Source organism: Pan paniscus, chromosome 12, assembly GCF_029289425.2.
Source record: "Pan paniscus chromosome 12, NHGRI_mPanPan1-v2.0_pri, whole genome shotgun sequence".
Classification (NCBI taxonomy): domain Eukaryota; kingdom Metazoa; phylum Chordata; class Mammalia; order Primates; family Hominidae; genus Pan; species Pan paniscus.
In genome coordinates, this window is record NC_073261.2 from 32,890,553 (window position 1) to 32,909,871 (window position 19,319).

The 19,319-nt window shown below is 52.3% G+C and overlaps 1 protein-coding gene and 1 long non-coding RNA gene across 3 annotated transcripts in view; one reads left to right on the plus strand and one right to left on the minus strand.

The window, feature by feature from the left end:
- The first annotated feature begins 6 nt into the window (after window positions 1-6).
- On the plus strand, window positions 7-14,783 carry LOC129397135 (uncharacterized). The gene is made up of 2 exons (XR_008624319.2): window positions 7-3,445; window positions 12,377-14,783. It is a non-coding gene; the product is annotated as an uncharacterized LOC129397135 (long non-coding RNA).
- A 1,780-nt stretch (window positions 14,784-16,563) lies between these two features.
- Window positions 16,564-19,319, minus strand: part of KCNIP3 (potassium voltage-gated channel interacting protein 3) — a 92,626-nt gene continuing 89,870 nt past the window's right edge. For both annotated transcript variants that reach the window (XM_008956369.5, XM_003830975.6), the window contains one exon: window positions 16,564-18,631. In XM_008956369.5, coding sequence (XP_008954617.2) covers window positions 18,584-18,631 — 48 coding nt within the window. In that variant the 3' untranslated portion in view covers window positions 16,564-18,583. The remainder of the gene's footprint in view (window positions 18,632-19,319) is intronic.

Genomic DNA, 19,319 nt, shown 5'->3' on the forward strand with positions numbered 1-19,319 from the left:
GGGCGGCTCCGGCGGGTCTTCAGGCTACGGGTTCAGCCAGGCGCCAGCCGCGTTTTCTGGAGACGCTCTCTCTCGGAGGGACCCTGCACTTGCCTGAACTCGAGAGTGGGCGCTGCCCGAAGGTTTGTCCCTGGGCGCTTCGCTGGCCTCATCCGGTCTCGGCCTTGTTCTGGGCCTGACGCCTTTCCCATTGTTGGGGAAAGTGGTCTAGGAGACAAAGGCAGCGTGCTGGGTGGCAGAGAATGATTTGTGGCTTCTGATTCTGACATATGCCGTTGAGGAGGGGAGGGATGACTGCCCCCGTTTTACTTATGGAGAACCTGGGGCCAGAGCTGTTTTCCCAGGGTGACACAGGCGGTGAGTAGTGGAGCTGGCATTCCTGACCCCAAAGCGCAGCGTTTCCCAGCCACTCTCAGCAGCCAGGCCTTCACCTGCACTGCTGGGCGCAGGTGGGGAAGTGGGGAAACGGGACTCCATCCCCTGCAGAGGGCAGGCGTGTAGGGAGTGGCAGCTGAACTCCACAGCTACTGCTCAGCTCCTCAGCTGCCGACTTTGAACAGTGTGAGGGGCTCTATACAAGAGGCCCCCACATTACTCAAAGACCAGATCATCAAGAGCTTTACTTGTCCCACGAAGGAGTCTGGACCTTGTTTACGTGCACAGGAGACCGCTGGAAGGTTCTCAGTGGCGTGCCATGGCCCGACTTCTATTTGAGAAGTTTTTCTCTGGCCACCCGTCTAAGGAAAGGTGTCTGGGTGGGTGGTGCAGTTGAGAACAATGGTGGTGCGGTGCGTGGTGGAGAAGGTGAGTGTTCATAGATGTTCAGGAGGAAGAACTGACAGCTCTGAATGACAGGAGGTGGAAGTGAGAAGGAAGGAGGTACAAGGCCAACTCCTGGGTCTCTAGCTCGGTAGGTGCAGGGCCGTTCATGGAGACAGGGCTCCTGGAGGAGCAGCGGGTCTGGGGAGAGGATGGTGAGCTCCGATTTGCATGGGACATCCAAAGGGCATTGAACGGTGGGCAGTTGGAGACATGGGTCTGGAGCTTGGGACTTCAGCCTAGCTTGCAGAAGGTCACCACAGATATTGAAATGGAACCTATGGGGGTGGCTTCGATCAGGGGGATTCGCTGAGGAGAACCTGGCACAAGGGTTTCACTAAGCCATAGCTCCCAAAGACTTTCTGAAAAGCTAAGTTACAGCCTGGAAGAAAATATCTGCAAAGGCTATATTTGATAAAAAGACTTGTATCCAGAATATAGAAAGAATGCTTAAAAGTCAGTAGATAAAATCAAACAATTCAATTTTTTAAATGGACAAAATATTTGAACTGACATTTCATCAAATAAGATATACAGACAGAAAATTGGGACATGAAGGCTGGGTGCAGTGGCTCACGCCTGCAATCCCAGCATTTTGGGAGGCCGAGGCAGGCGGATCACAAGGTCAGGAGATCGAGACCATCCTGGCTAACACGGTTAAACCCCATCTCTACTAAAAATACAAAAAATTAGCCGAGCGTGGTGGTGGGCGCCTGTAGTCCTAGCTACTGGGGAGGCTGAGGCAGAAGAGTGGCGGGAACCCGGGAGGTGGAGCTTGCAGTGAGCCGAGATCGTGCCACTGCACTCCAGCCTGGGCGACAAAGCAAGACTCTGTCTCAAAAAAAAAAAAGAAAAAATTAGGACATGAAAAGATGCTCAACATCATTAATCATTAAGGATATGCAAATTGCAAGCGCAATGTGACACCATCTCACACCTACTAGAATGGACAAAGAAGACTGATTATACCAAGTACTGGCAAGAATGTGGAGGACCTGGGATTCTTGTACACTGCTGATGGGATTATAAAATAGTACCACCACGATCGAAAACCATTTGTCAGTTTATGAAGAGAATTAAACATACACCTACCATATGATGTAGCCATTTCAATCCTGACTATTGACAGTATTGAATTTTACCTTAGCCCTTTGCTTCTAGAAATAGTGAAGGTTAAGGAATCCCACCACTCTTTTGTTCCAGAAAACCCCCTACTGGAAAGAACCAGTGACTTTCTATATAACCTGGATAAGACTCCCAGATGCTCCCTTGTTTATCTGTGACCAGGCCAGACACAGACCCTCTAAATTCCCATTCTTGGCCTCATAAATGATTAGCTGGACTGCTTGTCCCACGGATCAATAAGAACAAAAGCCTGTAACCAAACCTTGGTTCAGATTCTCTCCTTTTCCAAGCCCTTGAGCTTTGGCCCACCCACAGCTTGTGCCAACCCACAGCCCTCCTGAGGGTCCCTCCTGAGAACAGGCTGTCCGCAGGGTAAGACCTCCTCGATCGTGACACTCTTTCTCAGCCCACTTTCCCATAACAGTTCTTTCTAGCCACGTTTACGCCTCCCTATACAAGATCAGCCCTTTGCCTAACCTCTGAGACACTTGCAGATCATATGGGAAGCCTGCGAGTGGCCGCACTGCAACGTTTCCCTATTGCAATGGTCACCCCCACAACAATCCTTTAGAATAAATTCGCTCCTTATATAATCCAGATTTGTTTTTTTGTTTTATAGTAATTACCTGAGAAATTTTAAAAAAATGCTTATGCAATGGCTTATACAGAAATGTTCACAGCAGCCTTTTTACAAAATCCCCAAACTGGAAACAACTCAATTTTTCATTAACAGGTGAATGTGTAAACACTCTGTTATAGCCACACTAGGGAATACTACCCAGCAATGAAAAGGGACAAATTGTTGATGCAACATGGATATATATCAAGATAATTATTCAGAGTGAAAAAGAGATTAAAAATGAGTACATATGGAATTATTTCATTTGTATAGAGTATCCTTGGGGGGTACTTTCCAAGACCCCTAGAGGATGCCTGAAACTGCAGATAGCACCAAACCCTACATCTGCCACGTCTTTTCCTATATATACATGTCAGTGATCAAATTTAATCCAGATGAAGTTAATCTGGTGCTACACGGTTGCTGTCAATCAGAATACATTTCTGTTCACGTCTTCCACCCACAAATCTAATGCCTTTTCCATCCTAACTAAGCGCTTCTCACACACTGTAGCCATAACTTTTGCAGTTTGAGGTGCGACAGCAAAACTGGCACAAATTTCTTTTTCCTTCTTCACAATTTCATGGATAGAAGATTCGTTCTTTCTGTAGCTCTTAGCAACCTCATTATGTGATTTTTGTTTTATTTCCTTAAGTCAGGAGCGTTCCCATAAAGGAAGGCTTCTCTTTGGCATATCGGAAATGCCGACACCACTCCCCTTTTGCTCTGGGGCCATTATGAAGTCAGATGATGGTGCCTTGCACAGAAGCACTGCGGTACCACGACAGTGGATCTAATCACGGAGCCAGCTCGTTGGTGACTAAGGGGCAAGGAGGGCAGACGTCATGGAAAAGCTGAACAGAGGAATGATTCTTGTCCCAGGTAGGATGGAGCAGGACAGTGCAGGATTTCATCACAGTACACAGAGCAGCACATAATTTAAAACTTATGAATTGCTTATTGCTGTAATTTTCCAGTTAATATTTTTGGGCCATGGATGACCTTGAGTAACTGAAATTTCAGAAAGCAAAACCATGGATAAGAAGGGACTACAGGCCAGGCGTGGTGGCTCACGCCTGAATTCCCAGCACTTTGGGAGGCCAAGGCGGGTGGATCACGAGGTCAAGAGATCGAGACCATCCTGGCTAACACGGTGAAACCCTGTCTCTACTAAATATACAAAAAGTTAGCCAAGCGTGGTGGCGGGAACCTGTGGTCCCCGCTACTTGGGAGGCTGAGGCAGGAGAATGGCGTGAACCCAGGAGGTGGAGCTTGCAGTGAGCCGAGATTGCGCCACTGCACTACACCCTGGGCAACAGAGCGAGACTCCATCTCAAAAAAAAAAAAAAAAAAAAAAGAAGGGACTACAGTACACTAGAAATGCAAATGAATGTGTAGTGACAGGAAACTGGCCAGTGGTTGTTTGGATGTAGACACCTCCTTGGAGAAACTGCTTGTACCTAGGACAAGAGATGGTGGAGAGCTGGACAAATCCAGGGTTGTAAAACAGAGATCATAAGACTGATGGAATGGAGTCTTTGTGGCTTATAAATTATGAAATTATAAATAAGACTAAGGCCATGCCAGGCAAAAGTCACATACCCCTACACTAAAATAATAAATGTTCTAACTTACCAACTGCCAGATGCTAACTGATGCCCCCAGACTCCAGACTCCATTCCACAAAGCATAACTACAGGTTTGATTGAACAAGAGACTGACTTCAGTAATTTTCTCCTGATAAGACACCACTGACCATGGGCTGGTTCTGGCCAGTTTATAGAGGCTGCGCACTGAGTACCTTTGTGTTCTTTTTTTTTTTAAGGCAGATCTGGCTCTGTTGCCCAGGCTGGAGTACAGTGGCATGATGCTGACTCACTGCAACCTCTGCCTCCTGGGCTCAAGCCATCCTCCCACCTTGGCCTCCCAAGTAGCTGGGACCACAGGCACACACCACTGCACCTGGCTAATGTTCTTCTACCTTTTGACCTATAGAGCCTAATTTTAGGCATTTGATGTTATGTTTCCACCCCAAAGTGAACATGGGTTGTATGCAACACACAGGATTATTCAGTTGCATGTGTTAGGATCCCCTCATAAATATTCATAAGGGTGTCATATAACTTACTGAATATGTATGTATAGTTCCTGTCTTTGGGCATACACCTCAGCCTCTCCGCTTTTTCCTCTGAAGTGCCTGCTTTTGGTTTCTGCTAAAGGCCACGTTTCCCCACCTGTGGGATGTCCATCCTGCAGGTGGCAACCCTGTCTAAGAGATAAAGCTCTCCTGGCTAAATTTCTACATTTTGTGACTTTTTCCATTGACAATGTGGCTGAATAATCAAAGGGGAAATAAAAGCTTTTGACCCCTGCTTTCTCTATGGCCACCCTTATGATGTGGGTTGGTTTTGCCATGAATTCTTTGTCACTGCCTCAATGCACGCCCAGCCCCACTGGCGGCTTGCTCCTCTCTCTGCCTCACCCTCGCTCTGGTTGGTAACTCGCATGTTTAACAGAGAAAACAGAAGCCCTCACTTGGGGTGAATGCCCTCCATTTCCTACTCCCATGCCCTCAGACCCTCCACACCAGCACCTGCCATGTGCTAGCCCCGCTGATGAGGAACGACCCCTTTCCAGGCCTCAAGTCCTATGCAGGAGCCCCTGCACCTTGGTTGCCTTACACTGAGAATTACCCCGTATTCCTCTTGAGCAGGGCTCTGCCTCTTCTGCACGTCCTTCCCCCATGCTCAGATCTCTCTATCTTAAACAAAACCAAGCAAAACTCTTCTTTGGCCCCACTTCCCTCCAGCTGCCCCTCCCACATCGCTCACCAACCTTCCTTGGAAAGTCTCCTACAGGAGCTTAATTCCCATATGAATCTTCGCTTTGATTTCCTTGTCTCCCATTCATTCCTCATTCATCCTGATCTGACCTTTGCCCCCATCCTTCCACTGAAACAAGTCTTACTTAAGTCCCCAGTAATTTCCATGGTGCTAAGACCAAAAGACACTTTTGTTGTTGTTGTTGTTGTTGAGATGGAGTCTCGCTCTGTCACCCAGGCTGGAGTGCAGTGGCGCGATCTCAGCTCACTGCAACCTCCGCCTCCGGGTTCAAGCGATTCTCCTGCCTCAGCCTCCTAAGTAGCTGGGACTACAGGGGCACCCACCACCATGCCCGGCTCAAAAGACACTTTTTATCATTACCTCTAAGCACTCTTGGCCTCTCTGGGCCATTTCCCTGTGCTTTAAATACTGCCTTCCCATGGCTTCCCAGCAGAGGTGACTGGTTGCCCTCCAGTATTCTTTCTTTCCCTCTTCCTCAGCAGTAAAACACCATTTATTTGCTAGATATGTGGCTGCCTAGAATAGAGAGATTCATTTCTCAGTCATGCTTTGAGGCTACATGAGACCATGAGAGTTAGTCTGGTTAGCAAGATCTAAATAGAAAAGTTTGGGAGTTAAAGGAATTGTTTAAAAAGAATCAGCAGGCCCTTACTCTTCACCCTTCTTTCTTTCTGCTGGCTGAAATGTGAATGTGATGGCTGGAGCATGAAGGGCCATCTCTGGCCTTGAGATGACAGGTTACCGGAGCTAGGAGCTGGATCCCTGAGGATTGTTGAGCTGCCAAACCAATGCCAAACAATGCTCTGTTGGCCTTTTATGCAAGAGAGAAAAAACAAATCTATGGTTTTAAAAGCTACTATTATTCTGGATCCCTGTTACTTGCAGCCAAACATAGTCTCTATTGATAGGTCTTCCGTCATATCACATTGTCTTGAATTTTCCTCCTCTATCTCAGTCATTTTTCAGACTCACTCTCCTCCATCCAACCTATAAATGTTGCTGCCTCTCAAAGCACGGTACTTATGTCTCTTCTCACTCAGTAGGATCCCTCAGGCCACATTTTCACAACATCAACTACAGGCTTGATGGTTTAGTTGCCACGTACAGAAAGAAGACTCACATGTGTCCATCTCCATAAACTCAACTGTTTATTGGACACTTTCATTTTGATGTCTCAAAGGCACCACAAGCTCAACATGAACTCATGATTTTTCCACATCAAATGTGGTCCTCTTCTGTATCTCAGAGGATGTCATGGCATCCTCTGACCATCCACCTGGGCAGACCCCAAGCCAGAATTCAGTCTTTGCCGTTTCCCCACATCATTCCCATTTGCATCTTCACATCCTGGCAACTTTACCTCCCCACATCGTCTGAACCAATAGACTTCCCACCATCCAGGCCAAGATGCTATTTGACCCTGCTGGCTGCACTCCCACTATGGCCTCTGTGGTGATTTAAAAACATGTCCTCAAATTATTTGACATGTCTTCCATGTCCATTGCCTTTATTGCGGGCGGAACCTAGCAATTCACTTCTGACAAGTAGAGTATGGGGGAAGGACCCTGCATTCCTTCCACAGCTAGCCTGTCAGCCTGCTTGGCTGCTGCAAAAAGTACCATAGCCTGGGGGCTTAAACAGCAGCAATTTGTCACCTCAGTTCTGGAGGCCAGGAGTCTGAGATCATAGTGTCGGTGGGCTGGGTTCTTCTGAGGCCTCTCTCCTTGGCTTACAGGTGGCTGTCTCCTGGCTGCCTCTGCACATGGTTGTCCCTCTGTGCACACATGGCACTTGTGTCTCTTTATGTGTCCTAATTTCCTCTCCTTATAAGGATGCCAATCAGGTTGGATTAGTGCCCACCCTAGAGCCCTCATTTTAATTGCATTACCTCTTTAAAGGCGCTATCACCAAATCCAGTCACATTCTGAGGTACTGGGGTTAGGACTTCAACATGTGGATGAGGAGAGGGCACAATCCAGTTCATCACAACTAGGTTCTAATCAGTGACCCAGCTGCCTCCTGGCTCTCAGGACAGTGCATCAGTCTAGGTCTGATCAGGAGAGAGAAATCACACAGGGATTGGAACAGACTGAGTTTAATACAGGGAAGTAGCAGCTATGACAGGGGATTGGAGCCATGAGGGATAGGCTGGTAAGAAGTAAAGAGAACTCTAAGGACTAAGGAAGAACTAGATATAAGGAGCAGCCAAGTTGGGCGTGGTGTTTTATGCCTGTAATACCAGCCCTTTGCAGGCCAAGGCAGGAAGATCTCGTGGGCCCAGGAGTTTGAGACCAGCCTGGGCGACATAGTGAGACCCTGTCTCTACAATAAAAAATAAAAAAATTAGCTAGCCATGGTGGTGTGCATCTGTGGTTGCAGCTACTCAGAAGGCTGAGCTGGGAGGATTACTTGAGGCAGGGAGATTGAGGCTGCAGTGAGCCATGATCACGCCACTGCACTCCAGCCTGGGGTACAGAGGGAGACCCTGTCTCAAAAAAAAAAAAAAAAAAAAGCAGCCAAACTCCTAAGATACAAGGAAGCACCCAAGGAGGAAGCACCCAAGGAAGAAGCTCCCATCCCACAGACCATGAGAGCCAGATCTTGCTGGAGACGGCAGACAGGATGCTGTAGTTTTACACTGGTGAAACTCGCTGGAATCTTGCATTTATTGTAGCAACCATATTTCCCTTGGAACCAAATTTTCCCCTTGGTCATCAGGACCCATCGCTGCAGCCACTGGATCGACCCATCGCTGCAGCCACTGGATCAACCCTCTTGTTTTGCCTGTTGATTCAGTGGCATAAGGAACCCAACGTGACCAGGAAGCAGTCTTAACTTCTCTGTCTCCTGGGGGAAGCACTGTCCCTTTGAGTACTAATACCTCCAAGCCAGCAGAGCTCAAAGTGGCCAGGACAAGAAACAAAACTGCTGTAAGTGAGGTTATTAGATGTACTCGTGAGAGAAGCACTCCCGCTTCTTATAGTACATAGACGATGCTGGGCTGGGAAGTTGAAACCCTCTAGAATATGTGTCCTATCAGGGAAAACCTCTGCCTCTTCCATGATGGAGGAGGTCCAGTGTAATCAACCTGACACCAGGTGGCTGGCCAGTTTCCATGGGGAATGGTGCCATAGCAGGGACTTGACATTGGTCTCTGTTGTTGGCTGACCGAGTCTGAGCAGTAGCGTCAGCCAGGTCCACCTTGAGAAGGGGAAATCCACATAGTTGAGACCATGCACAGACCCCATTCCTGCCACCATACTTTCCGCCATCTCTTACTCCAGACAGCCAAATATACTGCTCAAAGTTCTATCTAATGGGAGGACTTCCTTCACCACTGCCCTTCAGAGTCATCCCTGAGTGGGGCTGCCATGTGCAGTTTGTCACTTTTGGGTGGTATAAGCTGATTGTACAGATCCATTAGTAAGTCTTGCTTGAGTTTCTTCTTCCTCAGTAAACTGATCCTAAAGAACATGCAGAAAGCCATAGGCAGGGATGGAGGGAGAGGAAGCAATGCAACTGAACTTGCTGTCAAAAGAACCTGAGCCACCTGCTCCTGCAGCTTAGCTATCCCCTCCCCACTGCCTGAGCTCCAGCTCTTATCTGCCACTACCACTTGATGGCACGTCCAGCTTATGACTAGGTGGGTCAGACAATACAGATTGTTTTAGGAAGCTCAGGCCATGTGGTCGCCTGACAGCCCATGGTTAGCTTTTCAGTCTTTACCAAAGCCCAACAGCAAAGCAAGAGGCTGTTTCTCTAAAGAAGAGTGATTGTCTCCAGGAGACGGTTTAGACTGGCTCCACAATCCTAGCAGTCCAGCTGTGATGGTTCTATTAGTGCCTTCCGGAGGCTCCACAGCTCATGCCTATTGGCCATGAACACTCCAACTATCAATTGACTTCTGCCTCAGCTGCTATCTAATTGCAATCGGCTTGAGAGACCGTGCCAAAAATCACCTAGTGGGCCCAGTCAAGCCCCGGCCTTGTGACATGTGATAAAGCTCAGTGGCTGTGTGGCAATAGCTAAACAGAATAGCCTCCTCTCTGGTTTCTCTGCATCCACTCGGGTCCTTTCCAATCTGGTGTCCATGTTTCAGTCAGAGTGGGGTTTTAAAACACCAATTTAATTTAATACTCCTCAGTGGCTCCGTGCTGCTCTCAGGCTGAGGCCAACACCTTCAGGGTGGCTCTGCCCTGTGGGCCTCTCCCATTTCCCCAGCATTTGTGCCTGGGATCTGGCCACAGCCCCTGGCAGTGCTGTCTCCCTTCCACCCCTCACCCCTTTCCCCAGCCCCTTCCTCCTCATCCTGCAAGCTGGGCTCAAAGGCTGCTTGCTCCCTGGTGGAGCACCCAGGTCATGGCGCCTGGCCCAAAGCTCTCATCAAACCATAGGCCTCATCTTCCTGATCATGACATCGGGTGTAAATTTATACTTTTCATAGGATTTAATTTATTAACGTCTTGTCTCTGAAAAAGTATAGGCTCCACCAGGGAAGGCTTTGCAGGTATTCTGCTATTTTATCCCCATTCCCTGGCACAGTGCTGGGTGCACAACTTATTTTTTGTTGGTTTTTGTTTCAATGAATGAAGCAATGGGCAGATGGGGGATCGGGTGGGATAGATGGGATAGATGGTTGTCCCTGCCAAACAGTGTCTTGTCACTTTTTCCACATCTGCAGGGGCAGCAGGAACGGGGCCCTGGAGTGGGCAGGGAATGGGGTGGGGGCACGGTGGGGGTGAAAGGAGGAGACCAGTGATTCCTCTCCTCTGGGGCCCATTTGCTCTGCCCAGAACACACTTCTACCTACTTGGGAAGTTTTCTGCTGGGAAAGTTTGTCAACAAAGCAAGAAACTTGCGGATTTCTAAATCCTGGTTGGCTGTCAGGAAATAACGGATGCCTGGCTCCTTGGGGCCTTATTTTTAGTTTCTGGATGTTTTACTGTATTTGGTGATTTTTCAAAACTGGGAAAAAGTGCCACCTGGCGTGACATGCTGTGTTCCTGGGTTGGGACACAGCCAGGAGAGCTCGGGAGAGGAAAGTACATGGAGGAGGGGCTGGGCTGGGGTGGGTGCCCAGGCTGAGGCCCTCCAGTGCAGGCAGCCTGCCAGCAGATATATCTCTAAGAGCCTTCAACCCTGGTATAACCCCACAGCTGGCCTCATGACCCCAAAGGCTCAGGGCCCTGTGCCTGGCCCCTCCCTGGGAGCCCTGCCAGGGCCTCCCTCCCTGTGACCTTCACTTCAGCAGCACTGGCTGAGTCTTGCCTCCCCATTGGCTCGCATAAGTGAATAGTCCAGCGATTGGAAGGAGGTGGCTTCAGGTGCAGTTGCAGGGATGATGCTCTCCCAGGTTTTGTTTCCTCTCAATGAGGACTTCCCTTGCTGGCTTCCTTCCATGGCTCCTCACAGTGACAAAATGGCAGCAACAGCTCCAGGACTCACACCTTTGCAGCTTCAGAGATGGGGGAGGAGGGAGCATCTTTCCCAGCCTTCCCAGCAAAGGTCTCCCTGGGCCTTAATGACGATAATCAGGTCATGTGCCCGCCCCTCCACCAATCACTATGCAATGCACCCAGTGGCTTAGGCCTGGCCTTGCTCTTTTTTCCTTGGAGGTGAGGGCTGACTCCAAGGCTTCATGGATGGAGAATGGAGGAGGGGTCCCCCAGTGAGACTGGGGGCTACTGGCAGTAGAAGAGGGAGGAGGCTGGGGAGGCAGAAGAGTGGTGCTCGGTCAGGAGACCTTCCTCCTTGCCCTCATGGTGCCCAAGGCCACAAGCAAGAGAGAAGTTCCTGGGGGCCTTTTATCTCAGGCAGAGGGATGGGGTAGACATAGATCCTTTATCCGCGGAGTGTTTGATTATGTTCAAAGCTGGTCAAGAGCTGAACGGAGGGAGCTCTGTGCATGGGTCAAAGAGCAGGAACAAAGGCAGGTATGGCTGGGCCTGGTGAGCTCCAGAGAAGCCGGGTTTCCTGCTTGAGGAACAGAGAGAACAGAAAGGTACGCAGGGCTGGCATGGAGCCCAGTGCTAAGACTGATGGCCCTCGGTGGCCAGGCAGCAGTTGGGTGGGGGTGGGCAGGGGAGGCAATGGTGGTCCACTGAGTGCTGCCACCACCACTTAAAGATGGCTGCACTCTGGCGCTGTGCAGGAGGAGGCTGACTCCCTTCCAGGGCCACACAGGGCCTTCCTGACAGGTCCCCGCCCGCTACACAGCCCCTTCGCCAGGACCTCTCAGCTCTGGCCAAAGGCGAACAAGACCCGTATGTTCCCCTTCTAGATCCATGAGATGTTTGAGTGGCGGGGGTGTGGGTGGGGTGGGGAGAGTTTCTTCCTGGTACCATCTTGGCCTCACACAGGCATGAGGTTACTCCTGGCCATGCTGGCTCTGTCACCGGCCCTCAGGTCCCCTTCCCTGTGAAGCAGGGCCCCACCTCTCCCCAACCCCCAACTCTCTTTCCCAATCTCTGACCCCTGTGAAGCTCACCTTGCAGGGAGCTGGACTCTGCACATTCCCTTGGCAATCAGGTGGCTGGGACAAAGTCCAGGCCACCGCAGCTGGCCCACACATGACCAGTGATTTCCTCTCCAGGAATGCCCAGCCTTTGGTAGGCCCCTAACCCAAGGGGCTGGGACCCAGGTGAGAGGGCCAGAGGGCTGGGGGAGGGCCCAGTACCTGCTTTGGGCTGGCAGCAGTGCCTCTGGACTTGGGGGCTTGTCTGGGACACAGAAGGTTGATGAGGGCAATGAACAGATCAAAGAACCACCTTTGGAGGAGGGCAGAACTGGGTCAGAGAGGTCCTCCACAGTAGGTGTCAAAGCCTTACTCACTCTAGACAACTCCGCCTGGAATGCGTCTGCCAGGAAGTCAGGGCAGATGATGGGGATCAAAGGCTCCACAGTGATCTGAACACATGGCAGACATGTCCCACACCAAGGAAGGTTCTGCTCACTCCTATTCTATTCACAGTTCTAGGGGATGTATGTGCCATCCATCGCATCCCCACAAGTGCAATCTCCAGCCTGTGCCCTGAGGTCACTTCCCGCATCGCCCCATCACCATCAGGGCCTGTTCTCACTGCCTTCTGCTGTCCCCACAAGACTTGAATTTCCTGACAGCAGGAACTGCGGCCTCTTCCGTGTGGACTCAAGATGCAACTGTGCCCTGTGTGTGGAAGGTGTTTAATAAATGGAGAATGGCACCTGCCTTGCCTAGACCTGGGAACACAGCGCTTGGAAGGCGTGGGGAGTGAAGGTCAAAGCCCCGCCCGAAGCAGAGACGCAATGATTAGGCTCAGGGAGGGCGAAGCACTGTGCAGCCTCGGGAGCCTGGGAGGTGGCTGTGAACTTGAAGGACAGTGTTGGTGTTCCTGAGGGTTCGGGGCCACGGGGCACAGGTTAGAGACCACAGAGTCCCTAGAGAGTGCAGAAACGTCTCCACCTCCCTGGGGCAGGCCGTGGTCCTGCCAAAGTCCAGGTCTGTGAGCCTCAGTTATCTGCAAGGGTCTCCTTCCGTGGGCTCCTGGAAGGCCGCTGTCTCCTGCCTTCCGGACCCGACAGGGGCCTGTGAAGGGTGTGAGTGGGGTTCGCAAGCTGTCTTCGGTCCGGTCCGGAAAGCCTAGCGGGTCACGTGCAGGCTTCTTAGGAGCGCCCCGGGGAATTAGGCCGGGGCACGCATCATGCCTGTCCCCAGCACCCAGCTTAGTGCACTCGGTGCGCTCGTTACTTGATACATTCAGTTTTGGGGGCAAACCATGTGGAGAGTGAGGCAGAAATAGGAACGTGTCTTTGGGGCTGTGAAGGAAATGACAAGCTCCCTCCAAGGAGCTTCCTCGGGCTGAAGGACTGAAGGAGCTGGAGGCCGCGGTGGGGCCCAGTCGCCCCCTGGCGGTCAGTGGGGGACGCAGCACTCGAACGCCTCACTCCTGTCTCCTGCGAAATCTCTCCTGCAGCCGAGAAGCCTGGGACCTTCTAAACCCGAGCGGCCAATTCTCTGGAAAGCTGTGCTACAGGGCACAACGGGGAGGGTGTGGGCACGCTGGCCACCGTCTCTGGACCCGCCTTTCCCACCCTACGCTGTCGAGAGGGACCTTGTTGGGGTGAATGAGACAGGCCAGGCCCACGGGTGCCAGCGCCGGCTCTGGGCCCTCTTCCCTCCCTATTTCCGCGCAGTGAGAGTGGCCTGCTGTGGCCCCATGGCCCAGACTACCCCTCCTCAGCCTGCTGGTCCTCACACGGGCCTTGGGGTTACCAGGAAAACTGGGGACCAGCACGGATTTGTTTCCAATACCTGGAAACTCCTGAAATGTCTGTCCGCTCTCTGATGGCTTATGGGTGTGAGTCACCATTTCGTAAAAAGGGAGAGATGCAGGCACACGTCAGTGGCTAGGAAGGAGGGACGCCCGTGTTTATTAAGAGACGAGTAGATGTGCATGCGAAATCATCACACCAGCCCTAGCAGAGGAGTTTTGTGTTGTCGTTGCTTATTTTACAAATAAGGGAAACCGAGGCTCAGCAAGGTAAACTGACATGCTCAAGATGACACAGAAAGTTCCAGAATGGAAGCATTGCCTTGCGCCCTAGATGCTACAAGGCTTTAGAGACATGGCATATGTCAAGCAGTCACCTGGGATGTGGACTGGGGACACAGCTCTACTCTGTCCTCAGGGCAGGGTGAGGGGAGCAAGAGGACTCCCCTGCCTTTGCCCCTTTCCCACCCAGACTTCTGCGTTGATGTCTGGATGGGAGCCGCACAGTGCTGGCTCCCAGAGCGGATTGGACCAGCCCCGACCCTGTCCCATGGGAAGCCAATCCATGGGCCATTGAAAGGCTTGGCAGGGGAAAGACATGCCCAGCAGAAAGGGCCATCTTCAGTCCAGTCAACTCCTCTGGGGGAGGTGGGAGTGTGCCCTAACGGAGAGAAGATGCTGCACATGACAGAGAATCGAGGCAGAGGGCAGCCGCGTTTCGCAGAAGCAGTTCTGGGGCAGGGAATGGTCCGCTCCCAAAAGCCAGGCCATGAGATGGTCCACCCATTGCTGGAGCTGGGTGTGGTATCTGAACATCCTGTGCTCATCTAAGCCTGATTCTGTAATGCAGGCTCTCTCCTTGTGCTTGTTTTACAGATGAGAAAACCGAGGCATAGAGAGATTGTGTGACTTGCCCAAGGTCACACAGCTGGTGAATGGTGAACTGGGGTTTGTGTTGTGGCAGATGGGTGACTATGTCACAAGGGTGCGTGGGGAGCTTCTGTCTGTCCTGTGTGCTTGAGGCTGACGCAAGAAGCATGAAGGGCGTAGAGAGCAGTAAATATTGAGGGAATATAAAGAAATGCAATGTTACTTGCAAAAATAGTAAAAAAAAAAAAAAAAAAAAAAGTATAATTTCCAAAAATAGCTAATGCAATATTTCTAGCGCCATTGCTCTCCCAGACTTTATCACTTCCTCATCAAGAGATGGAGACTAGTTCTCCTACACTCAAAACTCAGTAGGACTTCATGTGACTCTTGTTGACTAGAACGTGGAAGAAGTGATGCAGCTTGACCTCTGAGGCTAGCTCATCAAAGGCAATACGGCTGGTGCTTGGTTCTGTCTTAGGACACCTACCCTTGGGAACCGGAACCTAGCCGCCACATTGTAGGGAAGCCCAGGCCACATGGAGAGCCCATATATGTTTCCTGCAAACAACCCCAACTGATGTTCCCGCTTACTGCCAGCAGCACCGGCTATCACGCATGTGAGTGAGCGAGCCTCACTTCTGCCATGTTCTATTCATCAAGACAGTCACATGAAGTCCTACTGAGTTTTGAGGGCAGGAAAACTAGTCTCCATCTCTTGATGAGGAAGCGATAAGGTCTGGGAGAGCAGTGAGGCTAGAAATATGGCATTAGCTATTTTTGGAAATTATGCTGATTTTTTTTTACTATTTTTGTAAGTAACATTGCATTTCTTTAGATTCCCTCAATATTTACTGCTGTCTACACCCTTCATGCTTCTTGCATCTTGGAACTTTTAGCTGGGAGATCGCCTTGCTTCCACATGAAGTAAAGCCCTTTTCTCTATTATCTATTGGTGGCAAAGTCTCCTAAGTTATTTATTTATTTATTTTTTGAGACTATGTATTTTTTGAGTCTATTCCTCCCCAGGCTGGAGTGCAGTGGCACCATCTTGGCTCACTGCAACCTCTGTCTCCCAGGTTCAAGCAATTCTCCTGCTTCAGCCTCCCTAGTAGCTGGGATTACAGGCACTCGCCACCATGCCCAGCTAATTTTTTGTATTTTTAGTGGAGATGGGGTTTCATCATGTTGGCCAGGCTGGTCTTGAACTCCCGTCCTCAGGTGATCCACCCACCTCGGCCTCCCAAAGTGCTGGGATTACAGGCGTGAGCCACCATGCCACATTGAAAATATTTTATTTGCCTGATGTAAAATTCCAGGTTGGTAGTTACTTTTCTCTTGGCAAACTGGACATGCCATTCCCGTCTTTCCGCATCACTATCACTGAGGAGAGCTGGCAGGCAATCTGTCTCTGGCTGTCTTTGCCATCTCTTTGTCTTTGGTGTTCTGCAATTCACCGTAACGTGTTTAGGTGAGTTCCCTTTTATCTCGCTTGCTTAGGACGTGTTTGGATTTCTTCAATCTGAACTGGTGAGTTCGGGAACCCTCCTCCTCCCTCCTCCCAGGCTTTCATTCTTGTCCCTTCCCTGGCATTGTCCTCACAGGGCTTATACTTCTGAAAATAAACACCAGGAGATGTGTTCAGGCAAATATTGCTTTCTTCTGCCCCGTGACCCTCACTCTCCAGCCAAGGGGACACCCAGAATGACTTCTTGGAACTGGGAAAGAAAAATTATCTGGGGGTGAAATACACATGGTGCCTCAGGAAGAAGTCCTCCTGCCCTGTGGGGTCTGTGCGGAGGCTGCAGGGCTGGCGCTTCCCATGAAGGCCCCAAAGGCCCACTGTGTGCATCTCGGCCTCACTCGGCCTCAGTGAGGTCACACTGTGAGCCTGAGAATTTGAGCGGCATTCTCTGCCCCCAGAGCCAGCTGTCAAACATTTACCAGCACAGCACCAAGCAGGATCCACGGCTAATGGCAGCAGGGGTGGGAAGAGCTGAGCTGAAGTTCAGAGCTAGGATAAAGCCAACAGGAATCCCTCTCCTTTGTCAAGTTTATTTTATTAAAATATACAGGACTGAATATTAGTGGATGCTGAGAACAGGAACCACCCTCCCAGGCCGTGGCCAAGGGAGACGCTTCTGCCATGCGGACATGCGGCCGGTCTCTGTCCCAGCGTGGGAGGCAGACCCCTCCTGGTTGGGCTGTGCAGCCAGTCTGGCCCCAAGGCCAAGGCCGGCAGGGGTGTGGTGGTGATGCTCTCCTGAGGCCTTGGCCTTGGAGGCAGAGTGACACCAGCTGGGAGGGCTGGGCAGGGGGTGAGGGCAGGGAGGAGATCCCTGAGCCAGGGAAAGCTGATGCCCTCCTGGAGGCAGAGGCCCCCAGTCAGCCTGGAGCCTGGAGCCAGGCGTCCATGCAGCTCCGCAGGGGAGGCCAGGCTGTGTGTGAATGCCGAGGGGCCCCCACGGCCTCCGCCATACCGCCTTTCCTCTGAGGGCCCTGCTCACCCTGGGGCCAGCCTCTTGGGGCACTCGGGGACTCCCCGGGCCAGCCCTGAGTGGAGCTGGGCTGGCTGTGATGGAATGTATTATGTGGGAATGTTCCTGGAGGGGCCATGCGGCCTGGGACCAGGTTCCTTCTGGGTGAGGCCCCAATCAGGCGGGAGCAGCATCTCTCTCTTCCTGGGGGTTTCTGCTGACCACCCAGCCACAGCCCTCTCAGCCCTCACCATTGGCTCCAGCTTTGGGCTTGCGTTCTCCATCCCCAGATGGAGGGGACAGCCAAGCAGAGTCCCCAGGGTTTGTGCTTTTGAATGTTGGTCAGCCGGGCTGGGCTTTGGGGCCCCACTGATCCCAGGCACAGAGCAGACCCCCAAGGCCTCTTCCCCAGGGCCACCATATTGCGGCTACTGGGCCCAAGCCTCAGCCAGCAGGAGGGCCTGGCCTCTGAGAAGCAGTGTGCTGGGCTCCCACTAGGGCTGCGCCTGAGCTGCTAAGGAATGCTTGTGCTTTTTGTGCAAGGCAGAGGGACGGCGACACTGCTTCAGGAGAGGGGGCTCAGCCAAGCTGCTGGGCCATGGGAGGGGCACTGCAGGAAGAGGAGGGACACGCCCCTTCCCAGACTCCTCTGAGCTCTGCCCCGGGCTCCCTGGCTGCCAGTCTCTGAACCACGTTCCTCCCGGGACCTAAGAGGACCTTGGAGGGAACAGTCTGTGCTGGAGGGTGTGTACAGCCCCACCCACTGCATTCCCACTGAACCAGGACTGGGGCAAGGAGAGGCTCATCCCACCCTGTGGAGCTGGCAGAGAGTGCCCTCAGATTCTCCACCACGACCCAATCCCTAAACTTGAAATCCCCCGCCTTCCTGCCATGGAGGGAGAACGGGGCCCAGTGGCCCCTCACCACTCAGGCTTGCCCCACAGTGGGTGGCCTGGTACCCAGCTCTTCCAGGTCAGTGGAGTAGCAGGGGATCCTGGGACCCCCAGGGAAGAATTTCCAGAAAGCTGCAGGCTTGGCCTCCATTACCCCCTCTCCCCCCTGCCCCCCAGCTGGTCCCTCTGGGGTCCTGAGGTGAGGGGCTTTCTAGAAGCATAGGTAGTGGGCAGAGAGTGGCTACGGGGAGGAGACCAGGGGAGCCTGGGGCTGGCCCACTGTATGGCAAGAAAGCAGAATGGAGAACGGGACGAAGTGGGCTCACACCGGAGATTGGACCCTCCCCTGCAGGGGCACTCGAGCCCCTTCTTGGTGACATCCAGCAGCTGGTGGCCTGCAGACCTGCTCTGTCAGCCACTCACCCAGAGGCAGCCTCGCCTCGCTGGCCTGGGAAGGGCTGTCTGGGGCTCCTGGACTCGGCCCCTAGCCAGACTCAGCCCCTCCCTGACCTCTGTCCCCTCTGCCAGCCCAGATGAATGGCTGTGTGTGTGTGTGTGTGTGTGTGTGTGTGGCAATCTGTTCACTTTTTGCAAATCTATTTTTTAAAAGTTTCTTGGAGGCTGCTCCTGTCAGGATGGAGGTTTCTTGGGGGTGGAGGTGGCTGTGGCCATGCACTCCTTTGGACGTGTCCTAGATGACATTCTCAAACAGCTGCATGGAGCTCATGATGTTCTCATCCTGCGTGGAGAGAGGAAGGGAGGCCTTCAGGTGCTGGGTGGGCTCCAAATCCGACCCCCTTGAGCAGATTCCCACCAGGGACTCGGAGCCTGCAGCGACTGCCTGTCTGTCTGTCTTATTGGGTGCAGGGAGCTGGGGGACAGGGAGGTGAAGTAGCTGGTCCGAGGTCCCCGGCTGGTGAGGCACAGCCTGTCTTCAACCCCACTCCTGACTGCAAGCCCATCTGGGATGAGCTGATGAAGGCGATCCCGGCTGGCCTCCAGAGGAGGTGGGCGCTAACCAGGACTGCTCTGGGAGTGGGGCAATAGAGGCGCTGGAGGCCCAGCATCCTGCCCCCTGAGGTGCTCTCTGGAAGGGCCAGCAGCAACACTGCGGAAGCTCTGGTGCCTCCCCACAGTGACCCTCTCCCTCTGGCTGGCCCCATGTCTGCCCCTAACTTGAGGTTCTCCAGGGACTGGGCTGAGGGAGGGTGTGGGGGTAGTGGGGGGATGCTGTGGGCTGCAGGGGTGGGTGGGGAGGAGGAGACTCAGACAAGAGGGCAAGTGGAGCTTGGGGCTGTCCAGGAGTTGGCAAGGGGCCAAGGACAGCTGCCACATCCTGGACTGGCAGGGGTGGGACTGGGGAGAGGGAAGGGGCGGACGCTGCCAACCACCCACCTCCGTGTAGAGCCTGCAGAGAACTGTGGCCC